This window comes from Symphalangus syndactylus, chromosome 19 (genome assembly GCF_028878055.3).
Source record: "Symphalangus syndactylus isolate Jambi chromosome 19, NHGRI_mSymSyn1-v2.1_pri, whole genome shotgun sequence".
NCBI lineage: Eukaryota > Metazoa > Chordata > Mammalia > Primates > Hylobatidae > Symphalangus > Symphalangus syndactylus.
Genome location: NC_072434.2, coordinates 79,960,157 through 79,972,016, shown reverse-complemented (window position 1 = coordinate 79,972,016; position 11,860 = coordinate 79,960,157). Strand labels below are relative to the sequence as shown.

Here is an 11,860-nt window from a genome sequence, read left to right as displayed (position 1 = left end):
TCGTTCTCATCCTTCTCTCCCATCCTCACCCCAGTGCCCTCACCGCCCCGTCCCCGCCTTCCGGCTGCCTCGGCGCGGGCCCGGAGGGCCAGAAGGGCTCCCACCCGGGGCAAAGCAGCAAGACGCGGGGCCGGCGTTCTGCCTGGAAGGCGCGCTGCGGCCGCCCTTCCCCAGGTCCCTGGAGCCCACGTTCTCCCAGCTCGCCCGGCTCCCGTTTCGCTCCCAGCTCCAGTATGAACCCGGAGCACGTGCAGTTCTACCCTGATTGGCTCGTCATCATCGTGCTCCACAGCCTAGTCCCCCGCTCGCTGTCTGTCACCCTGCGTTCCCAGAGCACAGAACCGGGCAAAGAGCCGGGAACCCACGGCACCATAGCTAATCCCTGATGAGTCACCGCTCCAGGCGCGGGCACTCGGGCGTCCTCGCCCCGCTCTACGGGCCAAGGAGACGTCAGCAGGATCCCACCTCCCACAGCAGGCGAGCAAGCGAGCACGCAGAACAAAGGAGCTCTGCGTGATTTCACACAAGAGCCACTCGGATTTCCTTCAAATCTGAGGCAAAGTGCATTTCCCTTTGCGGCTCGAGGCAGCCTCTGAGCACCGGGTCTCCGGCACTACATCCCCTGGGCCGCGGGGTGGCAGCAAACGTCAAGGGGGATGCGCATGCTCTGTGCGGGGCCTCGCGCTTCGCCTCCGCGGCCGCCGAGTGACGCAAGCGCGTGCTTAAGATTATGGGAAATGTGGTTTCTAAACCGCGGGCGCCCCCTGCCTGGGCCCAGAGCGGGACTTCAGCTCCCGGCCGGCCGGCGGGAGAGGGTGGAAACGCGGAAGGAGAGGGTGGGGCGAGTGGAAGAAAAGGTGGGCGGAGCCGGTGGGAAGGCCGGGCGGAGGGGGCGGGCCTTCGGCCAGCTAAGCCGCGGCCACCCGCGGTCTGAGGGACCGGAGGAGCGGGGCCGGGAGCTGCGAGGAGCACCCCAGACGTCGCCGAGCGCGAGGGCGGGCGTGCTCGGAGTGGTCGCTCGTCAGCCGCTGCCCCTCAGTCTCCGCACTTACAGGTCCCCTCCCTCTCCGCCGGGACGCGGGAGAGCCCGGCTCGCGGCGGGGGCGGCCAATGCGAAACTGGCTGGTGCTGCTGTGCCCGTGTGTGCTCGGGGCCGCGCTGCACCTCTGGCTGCGGCTGCGCTCCCCGCCGCCCGCCCGCGCCTCCGGGGCCGGCCCTGCAGGTGAGGTCCTGGGGCCGGGCGGGTTGGCGGCCGCGGGGGGGTGGGAGGCCTGGCTCGGTGCCGCGGGGCTTCGCCGGGAATTGTTAGAGGCGGGGGAAGGGCCAAACGCGACGGTCGCCAGACGAAACAAACGGCTCTTTTCATCCTTGGAGCGTTAACATCGGGCAAACTTGAGGGAGCTTTTCTCTTTTCGTGTCCCCGCCGCTTCTCACTTCCCCGTTTCCCTTAACGGCCGCAGAGCCGGCGCCCGCAGCTGCAAGTCCTTCGCCCGTCCCCAGGCCTGGTCGGTGGTGTCCGACGCCGCCCGTTCGCCCGGGAGCGGAACCTCGTGTGCCCTTCAGCCGCCAGCGTCTCCTGCTTTGGGAGCTGGGGCTCTGAAGTTGTTCTCTTCCCCCACAAGTTGTTGGTCTTTCTCGGTCAAGACTAGGGTTTTAGTGCCATGGATAATGTGTGTGCGTGTTTTCAAAGGTGGCTGGGTTTTGCTTTTAAGGAATAACTTTGCTGTAAGAATATACTGTAGTTCGTATTCTTGGATTATGGTGTAAGTCGGTTAAACAAATCTAGACATGAAATAGGGCATGGCCGAGAGTGGAGTTGTTCCTGTGAGTTTGGATCGCATAACCTGCTAATGCAGTTTACATGGAAATATCAAATTCTTTAACGATCATGTCCATTTGCTCTAAAACTTAATCTCTCGTAGGAATGAAACCTTTGTTCTTGTTTCGCGTCACAGCCTAATAGAATGCTTTCCTCACGGTGTCCAGTGGATTGTTTTGTTAGTGGGTTCCACCACCCTGAACACTACTTTAGCTTTCCCTGTATCTCTTGTCTTCTTTAAGGGCTTGCCCTAGAACATGAAAGAAACCTAGAAAGCTCTTTTAAATATTACGTAATACTTAATTTTGTAACTATACTGGGACTTTTTTCCTTACCATCTCCCCAAAACAGCTGTTTTCTAATCCAAAAGTTCTTAAAATTAGAATTGAGTGTTTGCAGTTCAGCACTCTATGCCTTATAAGTAGAAACTATTTGGCAATCCTCAAAACAGTCTCAGTTATATGAAATTTTGTTGAGGTTATTTTGGTAACAGTCTCTTTTCCTATTAGATCACTAGCTCTTTGAAAAGGATTCGTGTGACCTGAATAGAATTAAACACTATTTAAGTGATTTAATGAAAGTACAGTGTTACTATGCACTTAACCAGTTAATGGGTCAGGGTTTTGCTCAGTGTTTTTTAGGTTTTTGTAAAGTGAACTAAGAGAGTGCCATATATAAAAAATGCTTTGTAACAGCTGCTTGTGTGTTACAGGTTTTTCTCTTTTGTTCTGAATGAGCCCTGCTGGAATCTTCTTGCAGAGCATCGTTAAGTCTGTTTATGGCCTTAATGGTTGTTTAGGGTTCAGTAAAACAAACAAAAACTGAAATCTTAGTAGACTTCAAACTGAAAACTTGCTAGGCAGTTTCTTAGTTTGAGACAAGTTTTTCCTACTCCCTTACTGCACTTGAAGGATGATACCTTTATTTGCCATCCAGTTAGACCAGGCTAGATTAAGGAGATGAAGAAGTAGACCATAGAAAGGAACAGGGTAATAGCGTAGGTAAGAAGATCAATACTAGTTATGTTAATTAGCTTTGGCTTTGAATGAGTACTGTGTATCTGGTCAGAAAATAAATAGGATTTTTTTTTAAGTTCCGGGATACGTGTGCAGGACGTGCAAGTTTGTTACATAGGTAAACGTGTGCCATGGTGGTTTGCTGCACCTGTCAACCATCGATATTTTAATAATCTAAATTAAACATGACTGGCCCGGCGCGGTGGCTCACGCCTGTAAATCCCACCACTTTGGGAGGCCGTGGTGGGTGGATCACCTGAGGTCAGGAGTTCAAGACCAGCCTGGCCAACATGGCGAAACCCCGTCTCTACTAAAAATACAAAAATTAGCCGGGCATAGTGGTGCATGCCTGCAATCCCAGCTACTCAGGAGGCTGAGGCAGGAGAATCACTTGAACCTGGGAGGCGGAGGTTGCAGTGAGACGAGATTGCGCCATTGCACTCCAGCCTGGGTGACAAGAGCAAAACTGCGGCTCAAAAAAATTAACTAATTAAACAAGACTGACTCCTACCTTTCCTTTTTTCCTTTTGGAAAAAACGAAAAGCAGTGGAAGCATCTTAAATGCAAAAATTTCCCATAATTCCTTTACCATTGTGCTGTCACCATGTTGAAACTAAAATAGTTGGGTGTTTTTACATTTTAACCCTTATACTTTAAGCCTAACAGGAGAAAAAAATCCCCAAGATTTTGCTAAGTATTCTTTTCTTGAATTAACGTTTTTAAATGTATTTTTTTTTTTTTTTCTCTTCTGCTGCTTTGTCTGACTTCAGTCTCATTAAGTCATGGCAGTTTTTTTTTTTTTTTTGAAAAAGCGATTTACCTTCCCTGAATATTAAAAAAGGCTCTCTGGCTGGCAGTTGATTCAGCAAATATTTGAGAGCCTACTCTGTGCCAGCCTCTATTGTAGGTGTGGAATTACAGCAGTAATCAAGCTAAACTTCCTGCCCTCATGTAGTTTACAATTTAGAAGGGAAGACAGAGCATCAGGAAATAATTATAAATATCACAGCGGTAGTAATAAGTATAGTGAAAAAAGATAAAGCAGTGTTAAGAGATTAAAGAAATGGTTTTAAATAGGTCTGGGAAGTCCATTCCATTCTGAAGAGGTAACAGTTGAGCAGGGACCAGAATGAAGTGAGTGAGTCACGTTAGTACCAGAATCAGCAACTTTTTTAATGTGATAGCTTCCCTTAAACCAGTCAGGGAAAGCAACTGGTAAAGAGGAAGTGAAATCCAGCACACCTGAGGATGACAGAGGAAAATGCAGATGGAGATAACCATCGGACTAAGGAATCTAAACATAGGATAACTTGATTACAAAATGCTCGTTTTGGGTAATGCCTTAAGTAGGAATTATTTAACGGTTAATTTAGAAAAATGATGTGACAAAAGAAGGCTTCGCTTTCTAGGTATCTGGAAAGAAAGAAACCAAAACAAAGGAGCATATTCACTCAGCAAGTACTCGAGTGTTAGTTTCTGTGCTGGATGCCTAGTCCCTGCTCCCAAGGTGTTCACAGTATCTAATGGAAACAGACATACGTCAAGTAGAAGGTCAAAAAACAAATTGAGCTTACTTTGTAATTTTGCCTGGGGTGAGTTCTTGCAAAATTATCCCTATATGCTAATCGTGTCTCTGTGCTTCAGTTTCCTTATTTATAAAATGATGATCTCATAGACTTATTGTGAAGATTCAATTAATGAAACACCCGGAACAGTGCCTGTTTCATAGTAAACACTCCATGAGTTTGAGAGAGGAGTGGTAGTCTGGTGGCCACTGATGCCTGTGCTAGTGTGGTGTTTTGGGAGGTGTCTTTGGTAGTGTGTATGATGATTGTCTTTATCATTAGATCTGTGATAGGCTTACATGTTTTCTTCATTTTCAAGATTTGTATCTATTTGTGACTCTTCCAAGAGCATGCATATGAGACTGGAATTTTGGTCTGATTTTTAAGACTCTTGAGCTTATTTTGAGCAATCGATTTTGATGTCAACCTTCTTTACACTTTTTTATTATTATTATTTTGAGACACAGTTTCACTGTGTTGCCCAGGCTGGAGTGCAGTGGCACCATCTTGACTTAACTGCAACCTCTGCCTCCGGGTTCAAGCCATTCTCCTGCCTCAGCCTCTGTTATACGTGTGTGCCACCACACCCAGCTAATTTTTGTATTATTAGTAGAGACCGCGTTTTGCCACGTTGGCCAGGCTGGTCTCGAACTCCTGACCTCAAGTGATTCATTCACCTCGGCCTCCCAAAGTGCTAGGATTACAGACATGAGCCACTGCACCAGGCCCTCCCTTAGACTTTAGTATACCCTTGGATGTCCACTCACAGTGCAGAGTCCAGCAGGTTGCCAGACTCTCAGGATATATTACATATTAAAGAAAAGAGATAGTTCTTACTGTAGGGTCTCAGAAGAAAACAATGCCCCAAAATAAGGCCTCAGAAGCAGCTGTCTCTGACCTGCTGCTGCTGTCCTCGCTCTGGCCTTGCACTCTCACCTGAGGCTAGCTGTAGAAACTAAAATCCCTCTTCCCCAAAGCCATCCATAAAACCTAAACATATTACTCTAACTACCACCCACCGCCACCTTTCTATATAAAAATTACCTACCTTACCTTCTTTTATTACAGGTCATAAGAACCTCATACCAGAGAGGGTCCTATCCCATACCCAGCAGAAAAGAATGTATACTCAGAGAGGACAAGAAGAATCTAGACAGGCCGTGCTGGGTGTTCCAACTCCATGTGTTACCATTAGATCCTACCCTTACTGTCCAATCTTAATTCCACATAGCTATCCATACTTTGTTAAACCTAAGCATAGAAATGGGCAGCTTCTCCTGTATCTTTACTGATCAAATAAATTTATATGCCTTTTCTCCTGTCCATCTCTTGTCAATGATTTTCACCGAACCTTCAGAGGGAAAACTTTCCCTTGGCCCTTACGTTACCTTCAGGGAGCTTGCTTGGGATTGTGATTTAGTCCTGACATTATGAAGATTTTGTTTACTGCTATATCTGTGCCATCTAGAACAATGAGCATAGGACATGCTCTGTCATTTGAGTGAATAAATCAAGAGAATAAAACTGGCGCAGTTTGATATATTTTCACAAATCGAACACACCCAACTAATCACCACCCAGACTTAAAAAAAGAAAACTACCAATGCTTCAGAAGTTCCCTTCATGCTCTGTTCTGTCGCTACCAGGGATAGTAACCAGTGGCAGAAATTTGGCTACTTTTGTACTTTATATAAACAGAACCATCTAGTATCTACATGGTTCCTGTCGCCTGTTTATCTTAATATGATGTATTAATAGAATAATGTTTAATGATGTGATTAACATGTAATTTTAATGGCTGCATAGTAGTCTGTCATATAGCTACACCATAACTTATTTAATGAGTCCTTTATGTGTTTATGTACCTTGCAGTTTTCGCTATTAATAGGTGACACTATGATTAATGAAGATCTTTTGAGTGTATCACTGATTATTTCTTCAGAATGAGTTCTTAGAATTGCTGGACAAAGTTATACCATTCTAAATTATTTGACACATTGCCAAATTGCCCTGCAGAAGACTGTACCAAATTACATTCCTTCCAGCAATGAAAAAGAGTAGGCTTTTTTTTTTTTTTTTTTTTGAGAAGGAGTCTAGCTCTGTCACCCAGACTGGAGTGCAGTGGCGGGATCTTGGCTGACTGTAACCTCTGCCTCCCAGGTTCAAGCAATTCTCCTGCCTCAGCCTCCCGAGTAGCTGGGATTACAGGCATGCATCACCACGCCCAGCTAATTTTTGTTGTATTTTTAATAGAGACGAGGTTTCACCATATTGGCCAGGCTGGTCTCGAACTTCTGACCTTGTGATCCGCCCTCCTCGGCCTCCCAAAATTGAAGCTGGGATTATAGGCATGAGCCACCGTGCCCAGCGGAGAGTAGCCACTTTCTTGAAATCACTAACATTTCCTTGAAGTACCATCATTTAGTTATAATCATTTAAGAAGACACTTGTCAGTTTGAATGTAGGAGAAAACTGGTGTCTCATTGCTCTAATTCAAACTTGATTCTTATTGAAGTTGAACATGTTTTCATAGGCTTGCTGTTTGCCTTTTTTCTTTTCTGAATTATCTTTATGTTCTTCTGTATCATGTTTACTTCTTAGCACTTTCTTTTTTTCCCTCTGTCGCTAGACACCGGAATCAACTAGGTACCCTGTTCTTGTAACATAAAACAAAAGGTGGTAAGAGTTTAGAGCCAGATTGGTAAGGGGAGCTAGAAATTTGAGCAACATTCTTACATAGGTATTTTATTATACATCTACTTTGGGTTTTGTACTGTGTAACACAGTACTCAGGAGTCTATTGGACTAATTTACGTTAATGGTATGTGGTTAAAAAACCTATTTTTCTGACATTTGACTTCAGTATATCTGGAAGTAGTTCTCTAAAAGACCACAATATGCCGTGTTACTTCCCCTCTGCAAGAAAAAGAGAAATGCATGTAAAGTAAAGCAGTTGAACACAAGCAGCTTAGACATGTATTAGAAGCAGAGGGGATTGAGAGTGGCAGAGAGGTGGAATAAGATCAAAAAGAGGTTTCCATCCATAATCCATGGGATTTCCACATGCCACATGGTTATGTTTGTATTTCTTTATTATTTTTAGAAAAATCTTGTTTGACAATTATATGGAGAAGTCAGGTAAAAACCAGTTAGGATGCCCTCGTACTGGTTTTTAAATGACTGTAAAATTGAGGTGAAAAAACAGACCGAACTGAGCAGCAGCTAGAATTCATGACAAGAAAGGGATAGATTTGAGAAATTTTCATGAAGATTTTGAGACATCAAGAAAAGATTAAATTATGTTCTATGTAATCTATTTCTAAAAGATTTGCTTTGATTAGCCATCAAAAATAAGGTAGTAAATTTTTGGCATTAAAAGTGATGTTTCAAATATTTTGAAAGTTTGCTTTTGTGCAGCATCCTTATTTTCTGATGATGTCAGATAAATGAGGCATTTAGATTAAATGTGATTTTTGCCCTACAGCTTTTAATCTTTTGAGATGAGACTTTGAAACAAATGAAATAGAATATCCAAAACTTTTTTTGTATCAGTTTTCTCTAAGAAGTTGAAGCACAGGGATTTAAATAATTTCTTACTAACGTAATGCAAAATGTTGGCTGTGGAATCAATGTCAGAACTGGCTGGTCACTACCTTTGCCTCCTTCCTGACACTAGAATGTACATAATATTTCTCTGTGAAAAAGGTGGGGAGGCATATTGTCAATTTTACAGTCATTTAAATTAGTCTTCGAATTCAGACACCCATTTAACGTGAGTTCCAGCACTAGGTACAACTTTCATCATATAGTTATGTATCTGAGAAAAAATGAGCTGTGAGTTCAAAAAAATTGATGTGTTACCCAGTGTATTCAATGATCCGCTTATTGCTAATTCAGTTGGACTGGTATTGTGGATTAAAAGATCAGAATTTAGACTCAGATAAGCTATATTAAGCTGTATAGCTTTAGAATAGAACAGTGATAAAGAATGGAGTTAGATTGCCTGGGATTAAATCTTAGCCCAGCCATTTCCAAGCTGTTTGACTTAAGTTATGAATTCTTTGGGTGTTTCATTTGTTCAACAAGTACCAGGCCAGGCACTGTGGATCACGCCTGTAATCCCAGCACTTTGGGTGGCCGAGCCGGCGGATTACAAAATCAAGAGTTCAACACCAGCCTGGCCAAGATGGTGAAACGTCATCTCTACTAAAACTACATAAATTAACCAGGCACAGTGACAGGCGCCTGTAATCCCAGCTACTCGGGAGGCTGAGGCAGGAGAATCACTTGAACCCGGGCGGCAGAGGTTGCAGTGAGCCGAGATCGTGCCACTGCACTCCAGACTGGGCCACAGAGTGGGACTACATCTCAAAAAAAAAAAAAAAAAAAAACAAGTATCTACCTCATAGGGTTGTGAACATTAAATGATACTCTATATGTAGTGCTTTTCACAGATTAACTGTTCAATAAATATGGCCTATTAATAAGCTTAATCCATGAAAATTTGAATTTATTTAAAAATAAATTGTCTTTATAAAAGAATTCATTTTAGTACATGACTCATTGTAGAGTGAAATAATAAATACCTCTATTCCATTTGGAATGGAACTTTTTTTTTTTCAGTTGGAGTCTCTCTCTTGTTGCCCAGGCTGGAGTGCAATGGCGCAGTCTCGGCTCGCTGCAACCTCCACCTCCCGGGTTCAAGAGATTCTCCTGCCTCAGGCTCCCAAGTAGCTGGGATAACAGGCAAGCACCACCACGCCCGGCTAATTTTGTATTTTTAGTAGAGACAGGGTTTCTCCATGTTGGTCAGGCTGGTCTTGAACTCCCGACCTCAGGTGATGTGCCCACCTCTGCCTCCCAAAGTGCTGGGTTTACAGGCGTGAGCCACCGTGCCTGGCCTGGAATGAAACATTTTAAGAAATATATCTATTGTGGAAAATAAGGTATCTACACAAAAATTTCTGTATTATATCCTTAAGATTATCCTAGTAGAACTGTTTTTATTATTTTAGTTGGGCCTTTGAAGAAAATATCAACCTGGTTTTGTTGTCTTTTAGACTGAATACCTAGATCCCGTGGTATATAAAAACATTGCGTTTAATGTAGTAAAGAGTCTGGGCTTCAATAATTTATTTTTGGAAACGTTTTGGATCATTTCCCACCACTGGAGAAAGGGATGAAATGGATACCTCATCAGAGCTATATATAAGCTTGTAGCTCTCAAGCCTTAAAACTGGTGATGAAAAACAAGGACAAAGTATATCTTTCTCTTCTGTCTTCTAAGGACAAGTTTTAGATAGAAATGTAACCCTGCCCATTAGACCTTCTGACAATAAAAAATGAGCCATTCAGAATGACTTGTCACTTTATTTTTTTTTACTAAAAATGTTGCTTTCCCGTCATTCTTTAGAATATTTAGTAGGTAGTAAAAGGTTTACTGGCTATAGAATTCATTGATATAAATAAGGGTTGCATTACTTTCCAGTATGGAAGTCCTTCAACTTCATCCACCAAACTTAATAACTAACATTAATGTAGGACCTCACTTTTCAAAGCACATTTTTTTTTAGTTGCCATTGAATGCCTCGTATATGCCCAGTACCAAACCAAGAGCTTTATACATGTTACCTCATTTAATTTTTACAACAGCTTTATGAGAAGTATTATACCCATTTTGTAGTTGAGGAAACTGAGGCTCAAGAAGCTAAATAACTTATAGCTAATATATGATAGGGCCTGGATTCTAACTGTGGCCTAATTGACTCTTAATGCCTACTATTTTTCATGCTACATTGCCTTCTGAAACAGATTCTTACCACACACATCTTGTTTGTTTTGAAGAATTAGTATACTCATGTGAGCATGAATACATACATATATACGTGAAAGACAAAAATACTCGAAACCAAAATGTTATTAGTGGTTGTCTCTGGATAGTGGGTTTATATGTGATTTAAAAATTCTTTTCTTTGTATTTATCTGAATTTCCTACAAACATAAGCTTATTTTGTAATAAACTTATGATACATATTGAACTTCATAGTAATTGATACATGACTTATTCTCATGTGTTGTTCTTATTTCTAGATCAGTTGGCCTTATTTCCTCAGTGGAAATCTACTCACTATGATGTAGTAGTTGGTGTGTTGTCAGCTCGCAATAACCATGAACTTCGAAACGTGATAAGAAGCACCTGGATGAGACATTTGCTACAGCATCCCACATTAAGTCAACGGTAGGTTTTCTGAGTTGTTGCCTTGCCTGGTTTATTGAAATAAGAGTTCTGAAAAACCTAGCCAGGCGTGGTGGTGCGTGCCTATAGTCCCAGCTACCGGGGAGGCTGAGGTGGAAGGATTGCTTGAGCTTGGAAAATTCAGGCTGCAGTGAGCCGTGATTGCACCACTGCATTCCAGCCTGCGTGATGGGAAGGAGTCCCTGCCTAATTTAAAAAAAAAAAAGTTCTGAAAAACCTTATTTTGAATAGAAATGTTCATTCAGATATGTGGGCTCTTCCTGGGAGAAATGGCTGTTTCATTTGCTTTTCTTCCATATAGTTTGGGCCAAAAAGTAAATTTAACCAACATTTTAAGCCAAATGATAATTGGAAGAGAGTATATTCACTGGTTAACATGTGTAGTATTTAGATACCCAGTGTGGTTTGTTTGTTTTTTGCTTTGATTTAGAATAGCAATTCTTAAAAGGTTCTATACTAGAGCAGTTCTCTCCTTAGACACATGTGCGTGTCTAAATATACTTTTCACTAACTTCACAGAGATAAATTTAATTTTTTTCAGTTTTGTAGTACTTTTTAGTTGTGTAATCTGCAGTGTGTGTAATATGCCATGCTCTTTTTCCTGACTACCCTTCCAGAACTGAGCTTTGGTAATCCATTTCATGCTGACATTAGATAGCTCTCAGTTACTAGTTAGGGGCCCAAAGCCTTAGTCTGTTCTCAATGAGATCAGCTTCTGAAGATTATGTAGTGAGGGACTAAGGGAAGAAACGCATAGAAAGTTGACTTCTATTTATGTGAAGACTCAGGTGATAAGCAGAGAAGGCCCTTTCAGGATTGAATTGCACTGGCACGTTTGTGACTGAGTAGCTATACAAGCAAATTGCAGTTGTGAATCTTTTTTTTTTTTTTTGAGATGGAGTTTTGCTGTTGCTCAGGCTGAAGTGCAGTGGCACGGTCTTGGCTCACTGCAACCTCCAATTCCTGGGTTCAAGCGATTCTCCTGCCTCAGCCTCCCAAGTAGCTGGGATTACAGGCACCTGCCACCATGCCCAGCTAATTTTTGTATTTTTAGTAGGGACAGGGTTTCACCATGTTGGCCAGGCTGGTCTCGAACTCCCGACCTCAGGTGATCTGCTTGCCTCAGCCTCCCAATGTGCTGGGATTACAAGCGTGAGCCACCAAGCCCGGCCTAGTTGTGAATTTTCTTGTCACTAGTAGTGCT

General features: G+C 43.0%; 1 protein-coding gene across 4 annotated transcripts in view; it reads left to right on the top strand.

Annotated features, from left to right (window-relative positions):
* Positions 1-766: 766 nt before the first annotated feature.
* B3GALNT2 (beta-1,3-N-acetylgalactosaminyltransferase 2) overlaps positions 767-11,860 on the top strand; it is a 60,670-nt gene continuing 49,576 nt past the window's right edge. Inside the window, exons 1-3 of one of the 4 annotated variants that reach the window (XM_063613449.1) lie at positions 901-1,222; positions 9,024-9,146; positions 10,491-10,638. In XM_063613449.1, the coding sequence (XP_063469519.1) occupies positions 1,111-1,222; positions 9,024-9,146; positions 10,491-10,638 (383 nt within the window). In that variant the 5' untranslated portion in view covers positions 901-1,110. Of the gene's footprint in view, positions 1,223-9,023; positions 9,147-10,490; positions 10,639-11,860 lie in introns of all 4 variants that reach the window. The other 3 variants (XM_063613448.1, XM_063613447.1, XM_063613446.1) reach the window with 3 other exon arrangements.